We start from the raw sequence: 28,000 nt of genomic DNA on the forward strand, positions 1-28,000 counted from the left end.
TACATTATTATTTTTAACTGATAAAATAAAAAGTTCATGTTGATGAACGATTGTATCGATCCACTTGATTCATTTTGAGACTGTTACTGGTTTTGTTATTCACTTAGAAAACAATTCACCCATAATAATGATTGATGCAATCCTGAAAATATCTCTTAAAGGTCATTATAGATATGTTCTCCTGTTAAGTAAGCCCTGGTTTGATGTGCTGGTTACCCTCCCAACCATGAGGCCAGACAGTGTGGTACAACTGCATTTAGTTATTACTTTGGCAAGTAACAACTTCAAAATTAGCATTTAGAGCCTGTAGTGTAAAAAAGCTATGAGATTTCAGAAAGTTCAGGCCTACAGTGACAGATGGTTTTACATTAATTTCCTGCTACCATGTATGCTATTTGGAGATTGGACCAACAGGGGCAGTTAAACAGTTTCTATTTCTAAAGGAGACTCACAGGACCCAAAATGACAACGGTTATAAATCTCCACCTTATTTCAGGAAAAAGATACAATATAACAACACCATTAAAGTAAGGATATACATCTCATGTATAGATTTACAGCAAGGGGGCCAGGGAAATCAGGCATGGGGCTCTCTGTAAAGGGCGGGGAGATGACCAACATGGCACAGAACACCTCCGAAGTGGGGAGCCCAAAATGGAGTCTTGGTTGAGGTTGTTTTAGATTTTACTTAGACATATTCCTGCTGTGTAGCCAGACTCGACAGCAGAGCCTTACCAGGTTCTAGCCCCGGTTAGGTGCAAATCATCAGTCTCACTGTTATCAATAAACAATGCTGGTGAATGAGGACAACCGGCCCCCAACTCCCTCAGACCCGTGATCACAAATAAAGCAACACTATTAATCAATACATTTTGTACCTTGACCATTGATCAATACCATGCAGGAGCTTGAGCAAAACAGTTTCGGTTAACAGTTTAGGCCTGCTGGAATAAACCCTCAGTGTGCAGAAGCTGTGGTTTGACCACTTTAGACTCTGTTACTGTCAACTGAACCATCCCCAGCCATGCCTTGACATCATTTTATGGCTCATACAGAAATCGCTGGTGACTGATCTTATTCTGAATCTGTCCTGTAGGAATATACATTACTAATGAAGAGAGAAAAATCAAAGGTGGATTTTTGGAGCTGAAGTCTGTTTTGACAAGGGTGTATGGTAATAAACCAGCCCAAGCAAATAACCTGACCATCTGGTGTATGGCCCTATCTCCAGTCCCCGGAAATAAAGTGTGGAACATCTCATCTGAAAAGATCACTTTTTCCTTGGGTGAGTTGTCTATTTAATAAGGTCAACCAGGGGTGGCCAAGACTGCCATAAGCTCAAAACACTTCTAATTAGAACAAATAGAACCACTCATTATTTCCATGGTATTTTAATCTCGGAAAACTTTACACAACTCAAAATTATTAAATTTCATACTATCAAAACTTTTTTGACAAAACAGTGGGACTCTGCTTAAAAGAATTTCTTCAAATAAAAAGTAGCTGATTCCTGTTTCTGAGAATTTCTGGTGAATATGGCAATTTTTTTTTCAAATTTCATTTAATAACTTTTTGTTAATGTACCATATAATGAAAATTAACACTAATATATTGATGATCAAGAGAGGTTCTTAAAATCCTAAAATCCCTTCTGAGTCACAAAAAACCTTCAATTATATATAGCATTTATAATTGTAATACCTAGGAATGGACAAGCCATGTATGAGATATAAATAGCTTGAGGATAAGGACTATATCCTAATGATTTTCATGCCCCTAGGTTGAAGCACAGAATTTGGCACATTGAAGATTTTTATGACTTGAAAATTGATATGCAGGATCATTCTACTTATCACAATATTTGATTAACCAGAATATTCACTACTCTAAACCTGACCAAATAATAGAGATTTTACTGCATAAAAGATGTGAACAAATGTCTCAACAAATACAGCGACAACAGATTGCCTATAAAAAGTAGAAGTTTGTAATGACAACTATCAAACATGCATATCTAACAGTAAAGTAATACTTAAGCAGATTTGTTAGCCATTATTACAACTCTGCAGGACCATTAACGTCTTTTACCACCTTCCTATTTTCAGAGATTCTGTAGTCTGTGACATACTCATAAAACCCAGGATAGCTTATAAGGGAAAGTTTCCCTTTGTTTCAAGGCCACTGTCTGCATGTTGGGTCCTACCCAGCCCTTTCACAAATGCAGGCAGTTGGTTCCTGGGAACCTTGGATGGGAAGGATATGTGGCTCAATGCGAATCCATCCCCACTATTCAGAAGCCGGTGCCATTCTGAATCTGGGACAGTGGCATCATGCCTATAATACTGCCTGTGTGTGTGTATATCCATACACACACAAACACATCTCCCTGTGAACTCTGAGTTAATCACTCAGAAATGGTCATGGCTTTACACTGGAACATCCATACTCAATTCTGTCTAGTTCCCTCAGAAATAAATGCACTTCCTTTCTAGAAGGCTGAACACAGTTAAGGGCTACAGGCTTGGAACAGGGTAAAGGTAACTGGTTCTCACATAGTTTGCCAGTAACTTTGGCAGACTCTAAAGACGTGAGCTGAAAACAAAACAACCTTAAATTCCTAAATCCCATCACAGACAGAACCATGTTTGAAATTCCAATCTTTTCTGATGTTAAAACTGAGCTTTTCTTGATTTAAAGATTTTATTTATTTATTTTTAGAGCAGTTTTAGGTTGACGGCAAAAGAGGAAGGTGCAGAGATTTCCTATACACCCTCTCACACACATGAATATTCTCCCTCTCTATCAGCTTCATGCACTGGAATGGTTCATTTGTTACAACTGATGAACCTACACTGACACATCATAATCACCCAAAGTCCATAATTTGCCTTATGATTCAACACTTGGTATTGTATATTCTATGGATTTGGACAAACGTATATTGACATGTACCCATCAGTGGCTTCAAACCGCCTTAAATTTTCACTGCCCTAAAAATCCTTTGTGCTCCACCTATCCATCCTTTACCCCCCAACCCCAACCCCTGGCAACCACTGATTTTTTTAGTCTTTAGAGTTTTGCCTTTTCCAAATGTCATATAGTTGGAATCATACGGTATGTAGCCTTCCCAGATTGGCTTCTTTCAATTCCTGATACGCGTTTAGGTTTCCTCCATGTTGTTTTATGGCTTGATAGCCTATTTTTTATAGTACTGAATAATATTCCATTTTATGCATGTACCAGTTTATATATCTGTTCACCTACTGAAATGTATTTCGGTTGCCTCCAAGTTTGGGCAATTATGAATAAAGCTGCTGTGAACATCCCCGTGGAGGTTTTTGTGTGGGCATGAGTTTTCAACTCCTTTGAATGAATACAAAGGAGTACAATTGCTGGACTGTAGGTAAGAGTATGTTTAGTTTTGTAAGAAGCCTCCCAACTGTCTTCCAAAGTGACCGTACCATTTTTGCATTCCTGCCAGCAGTGCATGAGAGTTCCTGTTGCTCCACATCCTCACCAGCATTTCATATTGTCAGTGTTATGGATTTTGGCCATTCTAGTAGCTGTGTAGTGGTATCTCTTTTTGTTTGAATTTGCATTGGTCGATGACATATTATGTGAATCATCTTTTCATATGCTTATTTGCCATCAATTTATCTTCTTTAGTGAGGTGTCTATTAAAATCTTTGGCCCATTTTTTAATCAGGCTGGTTGTTATCTTACTGTTGAGTTTTAAGAGTTCTTTGTATATTTCGAAAAATAGTCCTTTACCAGTTGAGTCTTTTGCAAATATTTTCCTCCCAGTCTGTGGCTTGTCTTCTCATTCTCTTGAACTGTGCTCAGTTTTAAGATCAGAAAATAATGAATAATTTTAGGATAATAAGGAAGGGCACTGATCCTGATACCCAAAGCACACCATAATTCCAATTTACAGGACAGCCCTTGATCTAATATAATTTTAGGTTCTGAGCAGATGGTTATTTTTCAATTATCAAATGAATTTTTATCCTTTATGATCAAATATTAAAGCCAATAAATCTTGAAGAGTTCAGTTTCCCAAAATTATAGGTTACATTCTAGTCACATTCTAGCATGTGTCTTTGGGAATGACTTAGAAGATGCAGTTGAGACTCTGGAAAGCAATGTCATCACTGGATCATACTCCCTTACTTGTAAGTTCTTAAACACTTACTTCCAAACATTCTTTCTGCTTGTGGTAGTACTGCTGGGTGCTTTATGAACTCTGGGAAAACTTCTGATGCCTTGTGCAAGAGTTATTGCTTTATCAAGCCATTATTGTTGACAGATATTGAGATGAAAATACAGAAGAAAAATCTAAAGTAGAGAAATTCTGAGAATATTACAGAGCAAAAAGGAGATTTAGTAAGAGGAGAGGAGCTTTTGCTCCCCTTTGTTCCCAGAGAAGAGTTGGAAGCCTGCAAGCTAACAGTCCTCCGAGATGCTTCCTTCCCCACCTACCTCACAGTCTCCCAGGAAGTTCAGATGCTCAGTGATTCTTATTCTAGTAAACTCAGAAAAGGAGAGGGGTCAGTATAGGGTGATCAGTGGCTCATCAGGCAGCTGTTTGAGTAACCAGAGCCTACAGATTCCTGTGATTCAACAATAAATATATTTTTTAAAAGTTCTTTCCAAAATATCCTACCCTGCTGTTACCAAACCGCATGTTTGGCTGCCCCTCGCTCAATAGGCCAATACTCAGAAGAGGAGTTTTGATTGGAAAGGAATATGAGCTTTATTCAGCAGGCTGGCCAACTGGGGAGAAGGCAGACTCTTGTCCAAAAGCCAACTCCAAGGTTTCTGCCTGGCCCAGGGATTTTTAAAGGGGTTCAGGGCAGTTAGTTGGTAAGGGAGTGCAGTAGTCTGTAACATTTCTTGATGATGTGAAGACTTGGTGGTCCCAGCTAGAGAGGTTGTCTCAGTGATCCCAGTGCTGGGGGGCTGTGCAAGGGGGTCTGCTTCCTGTTTCAGGAGGTATAGGAGTGCTCTGTTCTTCCTAGGAAAGAATGAAAGAACTAGATATTCAAAGGAAAGTTAATCAATCACATGGCCTAAAGGCATTTGCTAAAGTTTAAAGACTACTAGGTTAGCAGGAGGGGCCAAAGTAGCTTCACTGCTGGCCTAGCTTATCAGAATGTCTAAAATTATAGCACTGTAAGGTCAATTTTTTGGCATGTACAAAGAGTTGTTTTGTTTTGTTTTGTTTTGTTTTGTTTTGTTTTGTTTTGAGGTGGAGGGGATTTTTTTCAAAAATCTTAAAACAAAAGTTGAATGCAAATACCCCCTGGGGTAAGTAATGTCTTTGCCATCTTCAGCTATTATTCATCATTAAATGGATTTCCATTTGGGATAGAGAGAGAGTTAGGGGTTAATGAGTCATATGTGTTTGAGTGTGCATGTATATTTCGGGATATGGAGAAAGGATTAAAAAGGGATATCTCAGTAGTGGGGCAAGAGAACCACTTGAATATTGAGGAAGAATATGCCAGACAAATACTTCCTATTTCATGATTTTTCTCAAACCCTGACTGATCCTAGGTATCCTAAGGACTTTATCAGTTAAGGACTGATCAGTTAAGGACTTTAATATACATAGAAATCACCCAAGGATCTTGTTAAAAAGCAGATTCTGATTCACTAAGTTGAGGTGGAGGAGCAGGGCCTGAGAGTCTACATTTCTAACAAGTTCCTAAGAGAAGCCACAGGTCACATTTTGAGAAGCAAGGATCTAGCAAGGCCTGGAGTTTGGTTCATTTCTAGGTGGACCAGCTAAGGGCTGATTCAATCTCTGAGGAAGCCCTAGAACTGACCAGCTGCCCTGTGGGACAGACAGACACCTGGCCACTGCTGCCCATGAGGGTGGTCCTGAGTGCCCTGCCAGGCCTGCTGCAGAGGGGACACACTCAGGAGCCCATGAAGTTGCCTTAGGCCAGCAGCTTAATCCCTTACAACACAATGGCAAATGTAATGGCCTAAAAACTGGCTGATACGTTTCTGCTAAATTCTGCTTTTGAGTTTTGGGAAATAGTGTTTTTCTGTGAGGTTTTAGCCACTTCTTTCTACACCCCTGAGTTTTGTTTTGACCAAGGCAGAGTTTCTACTTTACGGGACAATCTGAAACCAGAGGGACTTTTTTTTTTTTTTTTTTTTTTTTGGGCTGCAGGTTTCATGTTGAAAGCTATGCATCATTTTTGTTACATGGCAAAGAGTTCATCTTAAAATACAAATCTTGCAGTAGCAACTTCCTAATACACTGTAAGGATATGTATGCCAAGAACCCCTCAGATTACAAAGCTGTGTGGTGTTAAATATGGCAGAATAATATCTTAAAATAGAAATATTCAATAAATGAAAAATAAATGTTTCCCATTGTCAAAATCTAGGATTAAGAATAACCTATCAACATCTTCTTTTCCAGGAGTCAGCAAACATTTTCTGTTTTTATCTGCCAGATAGTAAATATTGTATGCTTTGTGGCCATATGGTCTCTATCACAGTTACTCAGCTCTGCCGTTATAATACAAAAACAGCCATAGACATACATAAACAAATGGACGTGGCTGTGTTCCAGTAAAACTTTATTTACAAACATAGGCAGTGGGTGGAATTGGACTTGGGGGCCATAATTTCCCACCCTTTGTTCCAATCAATCTACAGAGAAAAACACCTAGGCATTATTTTTCCAGGTCCATGCTTATTAAGGTTGCTACTTTGGAAGATGATGCTTATTATGTACCAGCCGTCAAATATGTACTTAAAGTTGGTCTTCTCCCTTTCAGTGTTTAGAAGGAATCCATATGCATTCATTCGTCCACTTGCATTTGCCAGGAACCAGAAATACAGTGAGGAGCAACACAATCACTTCTCTTGAAGGGTATACTGATGATGTAGAGTACTAAGGCCTTTGCTAAGTTAAACATTAAGGCTATGAGCACATCACAAAGATCCCTGGGATTCTTCAAGTTTGAGAAGGTGCATACCAGGCAGTTTGTAGTGGGAAAGTGTAAGGAAACAGCATGCACACAAAGCAAGAATCCATGGAGATCGGGTTGAAATATCACCTGTTAGATTGAGGGTATGATTTGAGATATAAAAGATGATAGGCAGCATCAGGAAATGAAGTGGGAAGTGTAATGGGGGGAGGAAAATAATGATCAGATTTGAATGTCATGCTGAAGTGTTCAAACATGTTTCAGATGGTATGGGTGGAAGAGGATGGTCATTCCACCAACCTATTTGTATACTCTCCAGGTACCTTTCTCCCTACCCCACACCTACTTCCTCAGAGCTTAATAGCAAGGGATCGTTTATATGATAACAAGTCAGAGCCAGCTGTAAGCATCACCTACGGCCAAGAGCAATAACAACACTACCAACACTGAAAATAAAACATAGATACATCTCGATTACAAAACACAAATCCCTTCCAATGTGCTATGTGCTATCAGGTGACATAATTTATATAATATATACTTTTCTCTTAAAATAAATTATAGAATAGAGCCAATAGTATAATTTACAATTAAATGTCCAAATAATTGACACAGCTCATCAGATGTGAAAGAAAGAAAATCACAAAATTCCCTAGCCTCTGAATCATTTAACAATATTTAACCCAGGCCTTCCTAAAGTCAATAGATCCTTCTGGCATTTGTAAATTGTCTTATACTGCTAATAGGGCTATTTTACAGTTCAGTAATGGGAGCTTTAAGGAACTGACATAAATGTATAATATGATAAAACAATATATTCTAGCCTCTCTTTCATCCCTACCTGCCCACACACACAGAGAGAAAAGTTATAGCCAGATAAAAATTTTCTGACAAAAACAAGCATTTTAGAAAAGGCAGTAATAATACCATTAATCTTCAGCTCATTGATGTTACTTCCAGTTGGATAGTTACATCATCGTTTCTACTCTTGCCAATAAAATTTAGCAGGCTTGCGGATTTGTGAATTGTATGATTACTTTCCAAATACTTTGAAATATTAGCTGCTATAATTGTTTTACCAGGGCTTGGTTAAATGTTATTTTCTCCAGGAAGCTTCCCCTGACCTCCCAATCATGGCTGGTGCCCTTTCTTTGCATCCCCGTGGTACCCTACACTCAACACAATGCCTGGCTCCCTGCCTATTACCTAAGGTCTGGTCCTTAAAGACAGCCTGATGTCTTCCACCACCATATCCCACGGCCTTGCATTAACAGACCTTCGATAACGATTTCTGAGAGGAATGGATAAAGTTGTGGGGGATATTAAGTCAACACATCATCTTTCTATTATGATATTTTGTTCATCATTATTATCCATTTCATCTTTTCAGGCTCAGTGAACCCTTCAGCAAGTCCTCCGCTTGATGTTGTCACATCGACCCTTGGCACCCGACCTTCTCCAGTCAACAGCATGTCTCCTACAAGTAAGAATGTTTTCACAGTCTTACTTTCTTTTTTTTAATTATCTTTTTTAGTATAGTTGACACACAATGTTACATTAGTTTCAGGTGTACAACATAGTGCTTCAGCTACTCTCTGTGTTTTGCTGTGCTCAGCACACTGGTAGCCACCGTCTGTCACCATACAACACTGTTAAAATACCACTGACTATATTCCCTATGCTGTGCCTTTCATCCCATGACCTACTCCCTCCGTAACTAGAAACCTGTATCTCATACTCCCCTTCACCAGTTTTGCCCATTCCCCACCCCCATCGCCTCTCACAACCATCAGTTTGTTCTCTGTATTTATAGGTCTGATTCAGCTTGTTTGTTTATTTGTGTTTGTTTTTAGAGTCCACATATAAGTGAAATCATATGGTATTTGTCTTTCCCTGTCTGACTCATTTCATGTAGCAGAATACCTTCAAGGTCCATCCATGTTGTTGCAAATAGCACAGTTTCATCCTTTTTTTAAGGATGCATAAAATTCCATCTTCCTTATCCACTCATCTATTGATAGACCCTTGGGTGGCTTCCATATCTTGGCTATTGTAAATAATGCTGCAATAAACATAGGGGTACCTATCATATCTCTTTTCAAATTCATGTTTTCATTTTCTTTGGGTAAATACCCAGTGGTGAAATTATTGGATTATATGGTATTTCACTTTTTATTTTTTTCTTCATACTATTTTTTCACAGTGGCTGTACCAATTAACATTCTCACTGTCAGTGCACAAAGGTTCTTTTTTCTCCACATCTTCTCCAGCACTTGTTATTTCTTGTCTTTCTGATTTTGCCATTGTGACAGGGGTAAGGTGATATCTCACTGTGGTTTCGATTTGCATTTCCCTGTATGTCTTCTATAGAAAAAATGTCTGTTCAAGTTCTCTACCCATTTTTTTAAATTGGATTGTTTGTTTTTTTGGTGTTGAGTTGTATAAGTTCTTTATTTTATTTTATTTTATTTTATTTTTTATGTTTTTATTTTAATTCCAGTTAGTTAACATACAGTGTTATATTAATTTCAGGTGTACAATATGGTTATTCAACAGTTCCATACATCATCTGCTGCTCATCATGACAAGTGTACTCCTTAATCCCCATCACCTATTTCACTCATCCCCCCACACCCTCCCCTCTGGTAACCATCATTTGTTCTCTATAGTTAAGAGTCTGTTTCTTGATTTATCTCTCTCTCTCTTTTTCCCTCTGCTCATGTTTTGTTTCTTAAATTCCACATGAATGAGATCATACGGTATTTGTCTTTCTCTGACTGACTTACTTTGCTCATCATTATACTCCCAAGCTCTGTCCATGTTGCTGCAAATGGCAAGATTTCATTCTTTGTTATGGTTGAATAACATTCCATTATATATATCATATCTTCTTTATCCATTCATCTGGATAAATGGACACTTTGGCTGCTTCCACAGTTTGACTATTGTAAGTAATGCTGCCAACATGTCCCTTTAAATTAGTGTTTTTTTTTTTTTTTTTTTTAAAGATTTTATTTATTTATTTGAGAGAGAATGAGAGAGAGCACATGAGAGGGGGGAGGGTCAGAGGGAGAAGCAGACTCCCTGCTGAGCAGGGAGCCCGATGCGGGACTCGATCCAGGGACTCCAGGATCATGACCTGAGCCGAAGGCAGTCGCTTAACCAACTGAGCCACCCAGGCTCCCTAAATTAGTGTTTTTGTGGGTTTTTTGGTAAATACCCAGTAGCACGATTATTGGATCATAGGGTGGTTCTATTTTTAATTTTTTGAGGAACCTCCATACTGTTTTCCATGGCGGCTGCACCAGTTGCATTCCCACCAACAGTACATGAGGGTTCCTTTTTCTCCACATCCTTGCCAACATTTATTGTTTCTTGTTTTTGATTTTAGCCATTCTGATAGGTGTAAGGTGATATCTCATTGTAGTTTTGATTTGCATTTCCCTAATGATGAGATGTTGAACATCTTTTCATGCATCTATTAGCCACCTAGATGCCTTCTTTGGAGAAATGTCTATTCATGTCTTCTGCCCATTTTTGTTTTTTGGGTGTTGAGTTTTAGAAGTTATTTAAATATTTTGGATATTAACCTCTTATTGGATATATCATTTGCATATATCTTCTCCCATTCAGTAGGTTTACTTTTTGTTTTATTGATGGTTTCCTTTGTTGTTCAAAAGCTTTTTATTTTTACGTAGTCCCAATAGTTTACTTTTGCTTTTGTTTCCCTTGCCTTAGGAAACATACCTAGAAAAATGTTGCTTACAGCCAATGTCAGAGAAATTACTGACTGTGTTCTCTTCTAGGATTTTTATGGTTTTAGGTCTCACATTTAGATCTTCAATAATTCATTTTCAGTTTATTTTTGTGTTTGAAAATGGTTCAGTTTCATTCTTTCACATGTAGCTCTCCAGTTTTCCCAGCACTATTTGTTGAAGAGATTTTTTTTTCCCATTGTATATTCTTGCCTTCTTTGTCATAGATTAATTGACCATATAAGCATGGGTTTATTTCTGAGCTTTCTATTCTGTTCCACAATCCATGTGTCTGTTTTTGTGCCAGTATCATACTCTTTTGATTAACTATAGCTTTGTAGTATATCTTGAAAAATGGAATTGTGATACCTCCAGCTTTGTTCTTAAGATTGTTTTGGCTATTTCAGGGTCTTTTGTGATTGTGTGCAAATTTTAGTATTATTTGTTTTAGTTCTGTGAAAAACGATGTTGGTATTTTGATAGGGATTGCACTGAATCTGTAAATTGCATTGGGTAGTGTGGATATTTTAACAATATTAATTCTTCCATTCAATGAGCATGGAATCCTTTCTATTTATTTGTGTCATCTTCAGTTCGTTTCATCAGTATTTTATAGTTTTCAGAATATAGGTCTTTCACCTTTTTGGTTAAGTTTATTCTTAGGGTTTTTATGTTTTTGTTTTTGTTTTTTTGGTACAATTATAAATGGAATTGTTTCTTAATTTCTCTTTCTGAGACTTCTTTTTTAGTATATAGAAAAGCTACTGGTTTCTGGGTATTAATTAAGTATCCTGCAACTCTGTTGAATTCATTTATTACTTCTAGTGGTTTTTTGGTGGAGGCTTTAGGATTTTCTATATATAGTAGCATGTCATCTTCGACTAGTGACTACACTGTTTTATTTTCCATGAGCTATTAATCCTTTAACCAAGCAGATTAATAAAGAAAACATTTTCAGTAAATTTGTATGATTCATGTTCTTTTATTATCTATAACATTTTAGGCAAATATATTAAGTACTATTCTTATGGCTTTAAAGAGTTAACATAGCTTCCAAAGCCCTTCACTTGAAACCCTGGCAAAATTAGGGTCAATAAATATGCAGTGAGAAATTTAAATTATGTATTTATTATTAAATAGGTTAATAAATTGACAGTCTTCCTCCACAACTGTGTTCTCAGTGGGGTGTTTAAGAAATTGGTTATAAATGGGCATCCTGTGGACCAGATGTAGTTAGATAGTTTTAAATTTAAATTTGTTCTGGTTCAAATTAATTTTGACAAAGTTGACTGGTGAGGACTATGAATTCAGCCTCCCAGTGGCATTATTAATAATGGAGGCCAGGCTGGGTCAGTGTTACTATGGCAAAGGGATAGCAGTGACTTTCAGAAGGTCGCAATGATGCAAACAAATCATAAATCCCATGTCTATAGCCTTTGTGTTTAACAAAGAACCATGGTTACTTTCTTTAGTATAAAAATAAAGTATATTCTATGTAGAGGAGAAGTACAGTTCTCATTTCTTATTTAATTAAAACTATCAATTTTAGCTCAGAATGAGAACCGAAAATGAAATAAAACAAAAGCAGTCAGGAGAAATGAACAGTTCTTTCAGGTTGTAGCCTTTTGGCATGTAGCCTGCAGTCACTGTCGCAGGTTGATACCTCGCAGAAAATGAAGCATGTGGCAGGGTGAAAAATGTCTGCAAATCACCCGTCAGAAATTTTACATCCATCTGATTTTTCCTAGTTTTTAATGTTTTGCAATTTTTATTGGAAGCTGCTTTTCCTTCCACTTCTAACTCATCATTCAGCAGTAAACTCTAGTAGATTATGTTATTCTTCATTCAACAAGTATTAGAATAGTCAAAAATAATACCTTAAATCTCTTTACTACTCTACATATTATCCAGCTCTCCCTGACCAATTACCCCCAAATTAGCGACTTTTAAAACATATATTGTCTTACATGATTTTGGGGTCAGAAAGTCAGGAGCAGCTGAGCTGGGTGGTATGGCTCAGGTCTTTTCATGAGGTTATAGTCAAGTGGGGCTGGTTGGGGCTTCAGTTATCTGAAGGCTTGACTGGGGCTGAGGGTTCTGCTTCCAAGTTTGAGCATGTTGTCAGGAGGCCCTAGTTCCTCACCATATGAGTCTCTCCATAAGGCTTCTCACATCATGACAGCTGCCCTCCCTCAGACCAAGTAATTCAAGAAATAGAGTAACCAAGACAAAAGTCGCACTGCCGTTTTATTGCACATCATTTTGCTTTATTGCACCTGTTAGAAGCGAGTCACTAAGTCCAGCTCAGACTCAAGAAGAGGAGAATTAGGCTCCACTTCTTGAAGGGAAGAGTATCAAAGAATTTGTGGACAAAGTAAAACTACCGTATCTTGTCATTTAGAAAAATTTGCACATAAAATACAATACAGTTTGATCTTTATTATGAGAGGTAGACAGAGCAAGCATTATCACCCCATTTTCCAGATGAAGTCACAGAGATGACCACACAACTAGTAAGTGGCAAAGTTAGTATTCACACCAAAGTCTTCTGACTCAAATCTAGTTCTTACCACATTCAATACCAGGGTTTCTCCAACTGGTTTGAACACTTTGTGAGGACAGGGGACATACGCCCAGCATGGAGTAGATGCACAAAAGTACTAGTTGAATAAATGAATGAATAAAAGAATTAATGAGAATACTGTTCCTTTACTATGTAAGCGTCATTTAATAGACTCCATGATGTCTACAAAAAGAGATGATAATTTATTTCTGCCTTCAAAAAGGTTGCAGTGTACTTGGAAAGAGATGATATGTGCACATGAAAATGATAATTCAAAATAGTAAGGTGAAAGGTGCTGCATCGTATAGAATTAAAATACTCAAGGAGAGGTGCAGACCAGAAAATTTTGGACTTTGAGTAAGGAGATGTCCCTATGGGTTCTTGGAGTCAGGAAATGTTACCAAAAAGAGGAAATAAGACGACTGACCCTTTAAGTATGTGTTGCATTTATTTGACTCAGTTGAGAGCTTCAAAAAACATTCTAAGCAAAGAGAACAAAGTGAGTAGTTAGTTGTGCATTGGCAAGGATGTTTGTGGGAATTTGAGAAAATATTAGGAGATAAGCTTGGATCAGGGGCTGGGATTGTGTAGCACAGAAGCAGGGAAAAGTATTAGAAAATGCAGAATAAAGAGAGCTTTAAGCTCCAGCCTAAGAATTCTCAGTGTTATCCCTTAGGAAATGGGGCTGGGAGCCCAATAAATATTTTTTGGAAAGGAAGTGATATAATTCATTTACCAAATATTTATTAAGCCATGACTATGTACCAGGTATTCTTCTAGGTACTGGGAATACAACAGTGACCAAAAGAGAAAACAACTATGCTCTCATGACATTAACCTTCTACCAGTTGAAAGCAGAAATGAGTTTCTTCTAGCTGAGTTTTCCACAGGGTTAGTTGACATACATTAAATGCATCCATCAGACCATATACCACTCTTATTTCTGTGAAGAAATTTAAGGAAAGGAAAAGAACATTTGTTACCTTAAGGAGCCTGCATTATAAAATAGCTCTAGTATTAAGGAATGAGAATAAAGTCAAATGAACATATTTGTTAAAAAGCAGGAAAAAAAATGTTACTTGATCTACTATTACACTAAGATGATATGGTTGGGAAATTTCTGGAGAGTCACAAGAGTTCCTTAAAATAAGATCCTACCGGGTGCCTGGGTGGCTCAGTCCTTAAGCGTCTGCCTTCGGCTCAGGTCATGATCCCAGGGTCCTGGGATGGAGCCCCGCATCGGGCTCCCTGCTTGGCGGGAAGCCTGCTTCTCCCTCTCCCACTCCCCCTGCTTGTGTTCCCTCTCTCGCTGTGCCTCTCTCTGTCAAATAAATAAAAAAAATCTTAAAAAAGAAAAAAAAAGATCGTACCACACTGAACCTCAGGACTGTTTTAGATCAGTGGTTCTCAGCAGGGAAATTTTGCCGCCCCCCTCCCAAGGACATTTGGCAGTGTCTGGGGGCGTTTTTGGTTGCCACAATTGGCGGGGGGGGGGGGGTGCTACCTGCCAAAGCCAAGGATGCTACATATAATATAGCACAAGACAGGCAGCCTCCACAACAAAGAATTATCTGGTCCAAAATGTCAATAGTGCCGAGATTTTAGATCAAGGCTCAGGTATAAAAGTAGCCGTTTCTCACTTTAGAAAATCTGGACCTCTGTTAAAATAGTAACAAATTATGTTTGGAACAATTTTTGGTCTAAAATGTCAAAAAAAATGTTAAATTAATGGCTCTTTTAGGCTAAATAAAACTTATTTTCTTAGAATAAACACTAAATTACAACTGAAAAATCCAAATTTTGTCTTGGAAATCTGGAAGGTAATTGTGAAATCACATGATGACTGGCTGCCTCATGTCTCAGAAGCTAAAAGGATTCACCCTTTGTGTTCTTTTAAGAAAGGAAGCAAGATGGAACATGTCATGGAAACCAGCTTCAAAAGGCTATGGTTTCATTCCAAATTCTAAGATGGAATGCATTATATAATTCAGTCATAATTATTAAGCTAGCTACACGTCTTGCTGCAAACATCCAGTTTGTATTTTTTTCTTCCTCAGTGGAAGGATATTTTTTAAATAAATGTAAGGTAATGGAAATAATATTCTTTGATTAGAGAAGGAGAACCTTATAACATAACAAACTGTAAGAGTTACCCAGGGAGCCCAGCGCAATTCAGCCTGAACTGATGGGTGTTTTCTTTTTTTTTTTCCTGTTTTTTTGTTGTTGTTGTTGTTTATTTGTTTTAATTTATTTGACAGAGAGAGAGACAGCCAGAGAGGGGACACAAGCAGGGGGAGTGGGAGAGGGAGAAGCAGGCTTCCCACTGAGCAGGGAGCCTGATGCGGGGCTCGATCCCAGGACCCTGGGATCACGACCTGAGGCGAAGGCAGACGCTCAACGACTGAGCCACCCAGGTGCCCCTGATGGGTGTTTCCTGAGTCCCAACTGCATCTGCAGCACTGTCCTAGGAAAAGACGAGGCTGAGAAGCTAAATGGGGAGATGAGGCAAGCCAGTGGGATAGAACAATCAGAGACACCTGACCAATCTCAGGTGGGGCAATCTATAACTCAGGGGCTCCCGGTGCTCTGAGTAGTGCCCTATGCCTTCTAACTCTGGCTTTGAACTGGCTTCAGGGTGTGTGTAACTAATAGAACAGACCTCAGAAATGCCAGTCCTGGGGCGCCTGGGTGGCTCAGTCATTAAACGTCTGCCTTCGGCTCAGGTCATGATCCCAGGGTCCTGGGATCGAGCCCTGCATCGGGCTCCCTGCTCGGCGGGGAGGCTGCTTCTCCCTCTCCCACTCCCCCGCTTGTGTTCCCTCTCTTACTATGTCTCTCTGTGTCAAATAAATAAATAAAATCTTTAAAAAAAAAAAAAAGAAATGCCAGTCCTGATGGTGGCAATCATCTAAGACATTCATTCATTCAACAAATACACATTGAGTGCCTACAAGGTACCCGGAATTTTAGAGGAGCTGGGATACAGTGATGAACAAGACAAAGGCCCCAGTTGCACAGAGCTCACACTCTAGCATGACCTTCTTGCCTACCCTCCCATTTCACTGTCCACCATGGCACAGGCCTTTGGGCTCTGCCTCCGATTTTTATGTCTGCACATGAACCCTTGGATCTGATGGTGTTGGTTTTGATATTTAACCTTCTCTAAAGCTTTAGCTGATCCTCACAGTCTAGATCTTTCTACTCCTGAACACTTCAGATAAAATACCAGGTCCAGTCTGGCCCTAATCATTGGCTAGCTCTGCAAGTAAGGACACCTAATGCTCAGTAGGTGGGGATCAGACACTGAGGGGTACAGACTGAAGGAAGCAGCTGCCTAGGGGATGCAACAAAACTACTGATTTATGAGAAAGCATGTCAGAATGGCTGGGGGATTACACTGGAAGATATGCCATTGGACAAGATTGTCAAATATAAATCACAGCAGAAAGCAGATCAGAAGATCAGTTGCAGGTTGGGATGTTGGGTTTTAAAGTAAGAGGGGGATCTAGAGAAAGCCTGCTGGTCTACCAAAGTAGATGTGTGCTGGGAACAGAGGAGGGTGGAATCAGGGAAGTCTACACAGAGGGCTGGAAGGAAATATAGACACGGATGGAAGAAAGATGAGAGATGGATCTCAGACAATCGTCCTGAGTAAAGAAATAAAATAAAATGAGTGTCGGGCTTGAGAACACCAGCAGAGTGAGTGCTGCCAGTGGTAGTTGGGAGGGCATGGCTTGCTTATGTGAGGTGGATCCCGGTGAAGGTGAGCTTCAGTTATGGGCTAAGGATTTGGGCTGGAACAGAATGACAATGAAGAGGCACTGTGGCTTTGTGAGTATGTGAAGAATGTGGGTGAAACAGAGGTGGTGTGTATGATAAGTGGTAGCAGTAAGAACAGAGAGCAAGAAAACCAAATGGTGCAGATATTAAGTGATTTAACTGATAAGGGTCTGAACTTGAGGGGGCATATATAGAAATGGAGAGTGCTACAACAGAAGACTCAGCATTGTCTGCCTAGATAGGAGGGATAAATAAAAGGGTTTTAGAAGACTGTCATACCAGCTTTTTTTTTTTCCTAGTAATTATCTAAATTTTTAACCAACTCCCTTGATTATATTATAGTATTAAGCAATAGTATTAACAATATTTGTTAGTATTTGAGTGCCTCTGGTGTGCCTGGTTCCATTTTAAACTGGTAAATGTATTATCTCATTTAATTCCCCAACAACACAATGCTATAGGCAACAATTATTATCCCCATTTTACAGATGAAGATACTGAGGCACAAAAAGGGTAGATCACTTAACCAAAGTCATGCAAAAAGTGCAAGATCCAAGATGGAACTTGGACAAGCTTCAGAGCCTAAGTCCTACTGTCTCTGACAGGACACGATGGGTGCTCAATAAATGTCTTTAGACACAAAATAAATCCGTTCCTGTGTGAAGCTGGTATAGCTAATATGAAAAGGTCAACATGACAGTTGTGCCTATATTAATCTCTCTCTTCTCTGGACCAGTGTTTTCTGAGAAATGCAGCCCCCAGAAGTGGGGCTAACATTTCCTCAGTCAGAAATAAGCTGGAGAAAAAGGCCTCCTCCATTCATCACCCCCTCCCTTCTCAACATTATTATAATATAATCTCATTGCCCAAGGATATGTACAGAATCCATACAAAACTCCAGCATTGTCCCTTTAATCCTGGGAAATTCTGGGCATTACATCTTCCCAACCACCTTGCACCTGGGGCGATGTTGCAGGTTGTTAAAGAATTTCTCATTTTTTTTTGCATACCTGTCACCCATAAGTCAAGGGTAGCTTTCTTGATGACGAGTTTACTTTGAGTATTTGTTTATCCAGTCTTCCCTCTTTGAAACAAGGTAGCTCTGGGGAAAGAGCTATTGGATGGCCTATTCTTGCATTCATTTCGTGAATTACTGAGTATCTATAAACACACCCCACGTGTGATGAGCTCTGTCCTGCTTACTGCCATTTCCACCACACACACCCCCCGCCCCGCACCCCAGAGAGGGGGGCAGTCCTGAAAATCCTTTCTAGACCAGTAATCCGGCAATACACATTGCCTTAGTCATTCGGTGAGCACATGTTCCTCAAATAATCTGCCTCCCCTGGGCAAACAGTCTTGTGCAGAGATCAAGATTTAACACCATATATTTCCTTTATGCTGGTCTGAAGGTCAATATCCACCTAATCCTGACATCAGGGGTTGATGAAGCTGGCACAGATATGTTTAGATGTAGTTGATGGCCTATATTCTTTTAAGTGCAGTGCTCCAGTTTATGTCATTATGGATTTAAAGGCTCTTTGTGCTGCAGGTGAATTGATGGAGTACAATTTATACATTTGCCAAGGAAACTAGGTGGCTATGTGGATAGACACTATGTCAACAGGTGGAAGGTCAAGTAAAAATATTACTATTTGAAAAAATAAATTTTCAGGTTCAGTTTTACCTAGAAATAAGGCAAAGTCTTGGACAATTGAGCTTGACAAACCAGATCACTCTGACAGCAGCAGCCTGAACTTACAAATAACTTCTACCTTTATGTCTAGTTGAATAAATAAGCTGAACTGGGTACATGAGTAAAAAAAGATTTTTCTTTTCCCCATTATTCCCTGTCCAAATGAGCTCTCTTGAATAATTCCTTCTTAGCCTCCGAAGGCTTTTTTGGTGATTTTCATCTAATAAATGTTGTCTTGTCCCTTTCAGATTCAAGAACAGACTTGTGTCAATAATTTAAAAAGCTTGTCAAATGTAATGTCAAAACTTGCAAAAATTAATTTGATCCAGAACTTCCCACCCTCTCCTGCCCACCACGTGTGGGTGTACCTCAGCTGCAGAAGCCTGCGTGTGAGGTTGTGTGCTTTATGTCTGTGGGGGGTGGAAGAAATGTCTCTGATTTCCCAGCTCAATCCTCTCCTCCACCCCTGCTTAGTGGTTTGGACCTCTCTTTTGGGGTCATATCATGTGGAAAAGAGGAGAGAGGTAGGTAGGAAAAGACCTTCTTTTCAGGCTGACTGTAATCTGACCTAAGTGCCCTCTAGATGGAGAAAATAAAAAATGCGCCATCTTGACGTCAGAGGGCACTCTGGCAGATTCCTCAGAAGTCTGTGACTGGCTTGTGGCTATTGTCCCCCTGATGCAGGCCCGGCCTCTCCTCCAATCTTATGTTTATTATCCCCCTACAGCCCGTGAGCTTCTGGAGGTCTCTCTCTTAGGAGCTTTTTGTTCCTGTAGATATTCTTCCTGGGTGAGATTTCTTTCCATGGCATCCTGTTTTGTCTGGGAGAACATGCACCTTTGTATCCTATTTGGGGGAAGTGCTCTTCCTCTCCAATATGGCCATATCTCTCTTCTCTATGCCCATTCAACACTACTAGTCAAGCATAGGCTCCCAATGTAGTCTCTTCAGCTTGAGTCAGGCCTGGTCCTCTTCATCCCAAACTCCAGGACACATAGACCAACAGCTCTGAGTGGTTCTCTTGAAACCACACTTCACTTGGACTAAGGTAAGGGGACAGATTCTTCTTTCACCCTCTCCCCTACCCACCCCCCCCCCATGAGAGGGGACCTGACCCATAGCACCCTGACAACTCTCTTTTTAAAAATCCTCACCTGGGTTACTTCTGCCCCTTACATAGTCTTGAGTTTGATGATGGACTAGAGTTAATGGAACCCACTCCACATGCCCTTCATAGGTGGTCTAGAACTCTGCTTTAGAAGTGAGGATGACTTGCCCTATAATATCATTCTTAGTCTTTGGAACCTCATCTAAAACAAAGGTACAAAGAGCTCCATTTGAAATTTCTGTTCTGTATTATCCATTAAAATTCAGCTTTTAAAAGAAACTCAGTGAGACCAACAATGATCTATCCAAAAAGGAAATCAAGAAAACAATCCCATTTATAATAGCATCAAAAAGACTAAAATATTTAAGAATAAATTCAAGTGAGGAGGTGAAAGACCTGTACACTGAAAACCAAAAACATTGGTGAAAGAATTTGAAGGAGACACAAACAAATGGAAAGACATCTGATGCTCCTGGATTGGAAGAATTAATATTGTTAAATTGTCCATGCTACTCAAAGTAATATACAAATTTAGTGTAGTCCCTATCAAAATTCCAATGGCATTTTTCACAGAAATAGAAAAACAATCCTAAAAGTTATAGTCACAAAAGACACCATATAGCCAAAGCAATCTTGAGAGAGAACAAAGTTGGAGGCATCACACTTCCTGATTTCTCACTATACTACAAAGCTGTAGTAACCAAAATAGTATGGTACTGGCATACATACAGACAGATAGATCAACAGAACAGAATAGAGAGCCCAGAAATAAACTTCAGTGTATATGGTCAACTAGTTTTTAACAAGGGTGCCAAGAATACACAACGGAAAAGGATAGACTCTTCAGTAAATGGTGTTTGGAAAACTAGATCTCTACATACAGAAGAATGAAATTATCTTACAGCATACACAAAAATCTCCTCAAAATAGGGTAAAGACTAAAACATAAGACCTGAAACTATAAAACTCCTAGAAGAACACATAGGGGAGAAGCTCCTTGACATTGGCCTTGGCTTTAAGTTTTTAAATATGACACCAAAGCTTAGGCAACAAAAGCAAAAGCAAACAAGTGTACTATATCAAACTAAAAAACTTCTGTGCAGCAAAGGAAACAAACAACAAAATGTAAAGGCAACCTATACACTGGGAGAAAATATTTTAAGTCATATATATGATAAGGGGTTAATATCCACAATATATAAGGAACTCATTCAACTCAATAGCAAAACAAGAAACAACTCATTAAAAATGGGCAAAGGACCTGAATAGACATTTTTCCAAAAGAGACAAACAAATATCCATCAAGTACATGAAAAGATCTTCAACATCACTAATCATTAGGGAAATGCATTTCATAACCACCATGAGACATCACTTCCCACCTTGTAGAATGGCTTTTACCAAAAAAATAAAAGATAAAAAGTGTTGGTGAGGGCACCTGGGTGGCTCAGTTGGTTAAGCGACTGCCTTCGGCTCAGGTCATGATCCTGGAGTCCCGGGATCGAGTCCCGCTCGGGCTCCCTGCTCGGCAGGGAGTCTGCTTCTCCCTCTGACCCTCCTCTCTCTCATGCTCTCTGTCTCTCATTCTCTCTCTCTCAAATAAATAAATAAAATCTTTAAAAAAAAAAAAAAAGTGTTGGTGAGGATATGGAGAAAAGAGAACTCTTGTCACTCTTGGTGGGAATGTAAATTTATGCAGCCATTATGGAAAACAATATAAAAAACATAATGGAAAACAGTTTTTGAGGTTCATCAAAAAAGTAAAAATAGAATACTATATGATCCAATAATCTCTAATCTGGGTATTACACAAAGAAGAGAGAATCAGTCACATCTAAGAGATAGGGAAACAACCTAAGCTTCCATTGACAGATGAATGGATAAAGAAAGTGTGTGTGTGTGTGTGTGTGTGTGTGTGTGTGTGTGTGTGTGTGTGTAATTCAGCCTTAAAAAAGAAGGAGATTTTGCCATTTGCAACAACATGGATGACCCTGGACAACACTATAATAAGTGAAATAGGCCAGACACAGAAAAAGAAACCTGCTTTGGGGCACCTGGATGGCTCATTCGTTAAGCGTCTGCCTTCGGCTCAGGTCATGGACCCAGGGTCCTGGGATCGAGCCCCGAGCCCCGCATCCATCGGGCTCCCTGCTCAGCGGGGAGCCTGCCTCTCCCTCTCCTACTCCCCCTGCTTGTGTTCCTCCTCTCACTGTGTCTCTCTCTGTCAAATAAATAAATAAAATCTTAAAAAAAGAAAAAAGAAACCTGCATCTCACTTATAGTAGAATTTAAAAGAGTGAAATATATGGAAGCAGAGTAGAACACTAATTACTGGGGTGGGGAAGTGGGATAATGGGGAGATGTTGGTCAAAGGTACAAAGTTGGAGTTATGTAAGATTGATAAGTCTGGAGATCTAATGTACAGCATGATGACTATAATAATACTGTGTTGAATATTGGAAATTTGCTAAGAGTAGATTTTAGGTGCTCTCATTATATAAAAAAACAAATGGTAACTATGTGAGGAGGGATATGTTAATTAGCTGAGTGTACTAATCATTTCAGTATGTATGTATATATAGAATCATGTTGTACACCTTAAATATAGACACTTTTTATTTAAAAAATAAAATCCTGAGGCAAGGGAAATAAAAGCAAAGATAAACTATTGATGCTACATCAAAATAAAAAGCTTCTGCACAGCAAAAGAAACAGTCAACAAAACTGAAAGGCAACCTACTGAATGGGAGAAGATATTTGCAAATGATATATCTGATAAAGGGTTATCCAAATGTATAAAGAACTGATACAACTCAATACCAAAAAACAAATAATCCAATTAAAATGGGCAGAAGACATGAACAGAGATTTCTCCAAAGAAGACATAGATGGCCAACAGACACATAAAAAGATGCTCAACATCACTAATCGTGAGGGAAATTTAAAAACTACAATGAGCTGTCACCTCACACCTGTCAGAATAGCTAAAATCAAAAACACAAGAAACATTGTTGGTGGGAATGCAATTTGGTGCCACCATCATGGAAAACTGTATGGACGTTCTCCCCCAGATTAAAAAAAACAAACAAAACTACCCTACAATCCAGGAATGGCACTACGGGGTATTTACCAAATTACACTAATTCAAAGGGATATATGCATCCCTATGTTTATTGCAGCATTATTTACAATAGCCAAAATATGGAAACAGCCCAAGCATCCATCAATAGAGGAATGGATAAAGAAGATGTAGTATATATATACAATGGACTATCTTTCAGCCATAAAAAAGGAATGAAATCTTGCCATTTGCAACAACATGGTTAGAGCTAGAGAGTGTAATGCTGAGCGAAACAAGTCCGTCAGAGAAAGACAAATACCATATGATTTCACTCATATGTGGCATTTAAGAAACAAAGCACATAAGCAAAGGAAACGATAGAGAAAGGGAGAGGCAAACCAAGAAACAGACTCTTAACTATAGAGAGCAAACTGACAATTACCAGAGGGGAGGTAGGTGGGGAAAATGGGTGAAATAGATGATGGGGTTTATCATCACTTATCACAATGAAAAAAATGATAAAAAATTAAAATAAATTACTAAATAAAATAATTTTGTGAAAATGAGCAACCATGATGTGATGGCTTACCCACTGAGATGATCCACAGAAAACTGTAGCTCTTGGCAACAGTGTGATGGACTGGCAAATAATGAACAGAGTTCTAAAGGCATGGCCAAAGGTGAGGGTGCTTGAAGAAAATGGGGGAAAACAAGAGGAAGAAGAAAAGGAAGAACATTAGTATGGGTAGTTCCTTCCTCAATGAATTATTAAGAGCAACAGAAGGGACTAGGCATGGAAAACACCTAATATAGTAGCTGATTCATAAGTGTCAAAATGTTACACTGTGTTATTTGTCCCCTTAAATCCCTTGGAACATGGTAGGAACCTACGGTAGGAAATAGAGTGGTTGATTAATTAACCAGTCTATCTAAGTCGTGTGTGTGTGTGTGCGTGTGTGTGTGTGTGTGTTTTAATAAAAACAAATACTCTAGCCCTAGAATTATGTGTCTACTTCTACTTGTGATGGATACTGATGTAAATAAAACCCACCAGGATCATGGTCATGTGAGTGGAGGAAGAACAGGGGTGGTGAGGAAGGGCAAATATCTGCAAAATTAGCCTGAAAGTTCTCGTGTTATATCCAGTTTCTTATATTTCCACTACTCTCCTCTCCTTTTCGCTCACTTTGCATCATGCAAATTGGCCTCCTCACTGTTCCCACAGCATGTTAGTGGTGCCTTCACCTCAGGGCCTTTGTACTTTTTCCCTCTGCCTGGAAAATTCTTTCTCCCCAAATCCATATGGCTCACACTCCCATCTCCCAATCTTTGTTCAAATGTCATCTTCTCCATGGGGCTAATTGAAAACTGTAACCTCCTCTGTTTCACTTCCTATTCCCTTTTCCTGTTTTATTTTTCCCCACAACATTTGTTAACATCCTGTTATATATATAATGCACTAGTTTGACTTCTCCCCACAAGAAAGTGAATCCCATAGGGCATTTGGGGGTCTGATTTGTCTACTGATGTATCTCTATCACCTGGAACAGTGATAACACATGGTCGTCCCTAAGATTGATAACTCAGTAAATATTCTGGGGGTTAAGGATATTTTTCTGTAAATATTTTGTCAGTAAGTATTGATAGCTCAGTAAATATTCTGGGGCTTAAGGATATTTTTTCAAGCACAAAGGAGGAATTGATTAACAAAAGAAGGGTGAAGAGATCCCATTCTGCTTCATAATGTCATGAGAAGCCAACCAGAATTAGCTCTTAGAGAACATGTTTCTGTCTTCCATTTAACTCAGAACTGAACAGAGCTGTCTTCTGACTTAATTGAATTTCTAGTGATAATATAAAGGGGTAATTTTTAATTTTAGTGAAAAAAAATTTTTTTAAGCTGAAATAGAAATGGGCTAGGAAAGTTTTGAAACTTCTCATCTAACCTCATGGCAGTTTTCAAATTAATATAAGCAAGACATTTTGTACAAAGTAGTGTTTTCTTCTAACCCCCTTCTTCTTTCCTGGAAACATGGGTCATTATTATGTATTTCTGGATGCTTGCAAGGTTTAATAACAATAAGCATTCAAACTGAAGAACAAATAAACAACCAGCAGACAAAGCAAGCAACTCTTTGTCACTGGGTCTGGCATATTAGTCGCCTACACGGCATGTTATAATACAGAACTAACTATTGAGTGCTGAAGAGGCTTTGCTGTATTGTAAATGTAAATGTAACCTTGAAACAGAAAACACAAAAAATAAGCTGTCTTATTCGCATGCTGAAATAGATGATCAATATGAATCTCAAAGACTTGGCTCAGAGGAATATAAATATAATTCTTTTAAAATGCTCTATTTGATGTCAAAAGACAGCCAATTACGTGCTCTTATAGTTACAGATCTCCAGGTCAGGCTCTAGGAAGAGACTTCTTTTAAAAACAAAAACAACAGGGACTCCTGGGTGGCTCAGTTGGTTAAAGGTCGGCCTTCAATTCAGGTCATGATCCCAGGGTCCTGGGATGGAGTCCCACATCAGGGAGCCCGCATCTCCCTCTGCCTGCCGCTCCCCCTGGTTAGGCTTCTCTCTCTCTCTCTGACAAATAGATAAATAAAATCGTTCAACACACACACACACACACACACACACACACACACACACACATCCCTGAGAAAGAAGCAGTGTTCCTGCTACTGGTATGCTACAGTTTGATCACTGTCCTCTGCTGCTGGGGCCATGGGTATGCACTGTGACAAGTGATGCCTTGCAATCTCATACTCAGTCCAATTCAATGCACAGAACAAACCCTCGTTGAGGGCTTATAAAGCCCTAGCTCTGAATAGACACACACGTACCACACAGTGCTGTTACTAACAGTGCATGAGACCTCCCACTGGGCCTTTGCAATGTGTCCTCTGCCTGGAGGCTCCCACCTCCCCTCCCCTGCCCCCACTTCCCCACCCCATTCCTCAGGGAAGCCTTCCTGGGACTCTAAATAAGCCATTCCCTCTTTCATGTGTTCTCATATTTAGATTGATTTCTGTGAATCTCTGGTTGATGTCCATATCCTCTATGAATTCCAGTTCCAAGGGAGGTGATCATTGTGCCCTCGGTGCTAAATGCAATGCCTGGAAGATAGAGGCTCCCAAATGCTGGGTCAATAAGTGAAAGAACATAGGAAGGGAGTAGCAAGATATAACAATGTGGAGATTGTTAGAGGTCAGGTCATGTAATGCCAAGGAACCTTAACCTTGAAGCATAGTGTAAAGCCAAGACGAGTGGGTGGCATTTAATTAACCTAAAGAAGTAGATAGTTTTCTAAATGGCTTTAGCGCTGACTTGCACGTGAGGAACAAGACCTCACAGTAAAGGGATCATTTTTTCAATAACCTGTGCAACCTGGTACAGACCCTCAGGCCAAGACCGAAACAAAATTCAGCCGGAGACCGAGAAGACTGAATTGAGCTTGAGATCCCTGGGGATATTGACGGGTGTCATTGATCTTTTTGTTTCTGGAAGCTTATTGGCACACATTCAGCCCTCAATATAGTCTACAGGCCCATGAGAGGAAGCATAGAGCAGCGCTGATATCTATGCCAGGCAAGAGGCACAGCAACACAAAGATCACGGCAGTGCGTGAGGCTGGGGCCGTCACTGTTCCTCCTCCCGTGTGGTCCAAGAACAACACGTTAGGTGGAATCGAATGAATGAATTCTCCTTTCCCTGCAGTAAAGTTGCAGTATCTAGCAAGGATTTATGTCACCTCAGTTTCCGATTCTCCAGAAAAGAAATTTGATCAGTCATTTTGATATAAATGAAATTCTCAGTCAAATTATCATACTTCATCAGGATTCCACTGATTCCTGACAGAATTAAATCACATGGAGCTAATGGTCAGTGTGGGCAATTGGACTGGCTGGGGACAATGTCCATTGCTTGTTAAGTAAGAGGTGTTTTAAAAGGTGACTGACAGTTGCTTATTAGACTGAGATTTCTAGGTAACGGTAATATTGCCTACAAATAAATACAAAGTTCTCTGATGATTACCTCTTACCTCTTTTTCTATATCATTATTCTCACCATTATTATCACATCACTACTTTAAAACCATTCCTTTCTGCTTTCACTTACTAAATCCCTCAGTGAATTCTATGGAGGTCAGTTCTCAGAGTGGAGGAGAGGGAGGGAGGAAGGGAGGAAGGGAGGGAGGGAGGGAGGGAGGGAGGAAGGAAGGAAGGAAGGAAGGAAGGTCCTCCATGGGAGGTGAGCTAAGAGACTGTTGACGAACAATGAAAGCTTCACTCTCTCCTATGTAAGGAATCCCAGGGTAAAGGGATCATTCTTTTCATCCTTCTGAGAATCTTTTAAAACCTGGAAAGAGTTTTTCTTCTCTTTCCCCTCCCTTCTCCCTTCCTCTCTCACCTTTTCTTCCTCTATTAATTAGGAGAAACACATCATATCTCTCAGTATCTCTTAGTATCCAAAGATTACTTATGACTAGTTGTTCTATCCCTCTATGCATTTTTTATCTTGCCTTATTTTTAAAAGGATATGAGGTAACTTTAAAAATATGTAACAATACAAAGATTTTAAAATATGTTACTGCTGCTTCATTACTGGCATAAAGAAATGCAACAGATTTCTGCACAGTTGATTTTATATCCTGCAACTTTGCCAAATTCATGTATTAGTTCTAGCAATTTTTTGGTGGAGTCTTTGGGGTTTTTTACATAGAGTATCATGTCTGCACATAGTGCAAGTTTGACTTCTTCCTTGCCAATTTGGACGCCTTTTATTTCTTTTTGTTGTCTCATTGCTGAGGCTAAGTCTTCCAATACTATGTTAAATAGCAGTGGTGAGAGTGGACTTTGCAACGATATGGATGGAGCTAGAGTGTATTATGCCAAGTGAAATAAGTCAGAGAAAGACAATACCATATGCTTTCACACATATGTGGAATTTAAGAAACAAAGCAGATGAATATATGGAAAGGGAAAAAAAGAGAGGGAAACAACAACAACAAAAAAAACCGTCTCTCGCTGTGTCTCTCTGTCAAATAAATAAAATCTTAAAAAAAAAAAAAAA

The 28,000-nt window shown here is 39.2% G+C and overlaps 1 protein-coding gene across 6 annotated transcripts in view; it reads left to right on the forward strand.

The window, feature by feature from the left end:
• Nucleotides 1-28,000, forward strand: part of CD96 (CD96 molecule) — a 101,485-nt gene that overhangs the window by 52,745 nt on the left and 20,740 nt on the right. For all 6 annotated transcript variants that reach the window (XM_078065852.1, XM_078065842.1, XM_078065848.1 and 3 more), the window contains 2 exons: nt 1,097-1,285; nt 8,341-8,433. In XM_078065852.1, the coding sequence (XP_077921978.1) occupies nt 1,097-1,285; nt 8,341-8,433 (282 nt within the window). The remainder of the gene's footprint in view (nt 1-1,096; nt 1,286-8,340; nt 8,434-28,000) is intronic.

This window comes from Halichoerus grypus, chromosome 1, assembly GCF_964656455.1.
Source record: "Halichoerus grypus chromosome 1, mHalGry1.hap1.1, whole genome shotgun sequence".
In the NCBI taxonomy this organism is placed as follows: Eukaryota; Metazoa; Chordata; class Mammalia; order Carnivora; family Phocidae; genus Halichoerus; species Halichoerus grypus.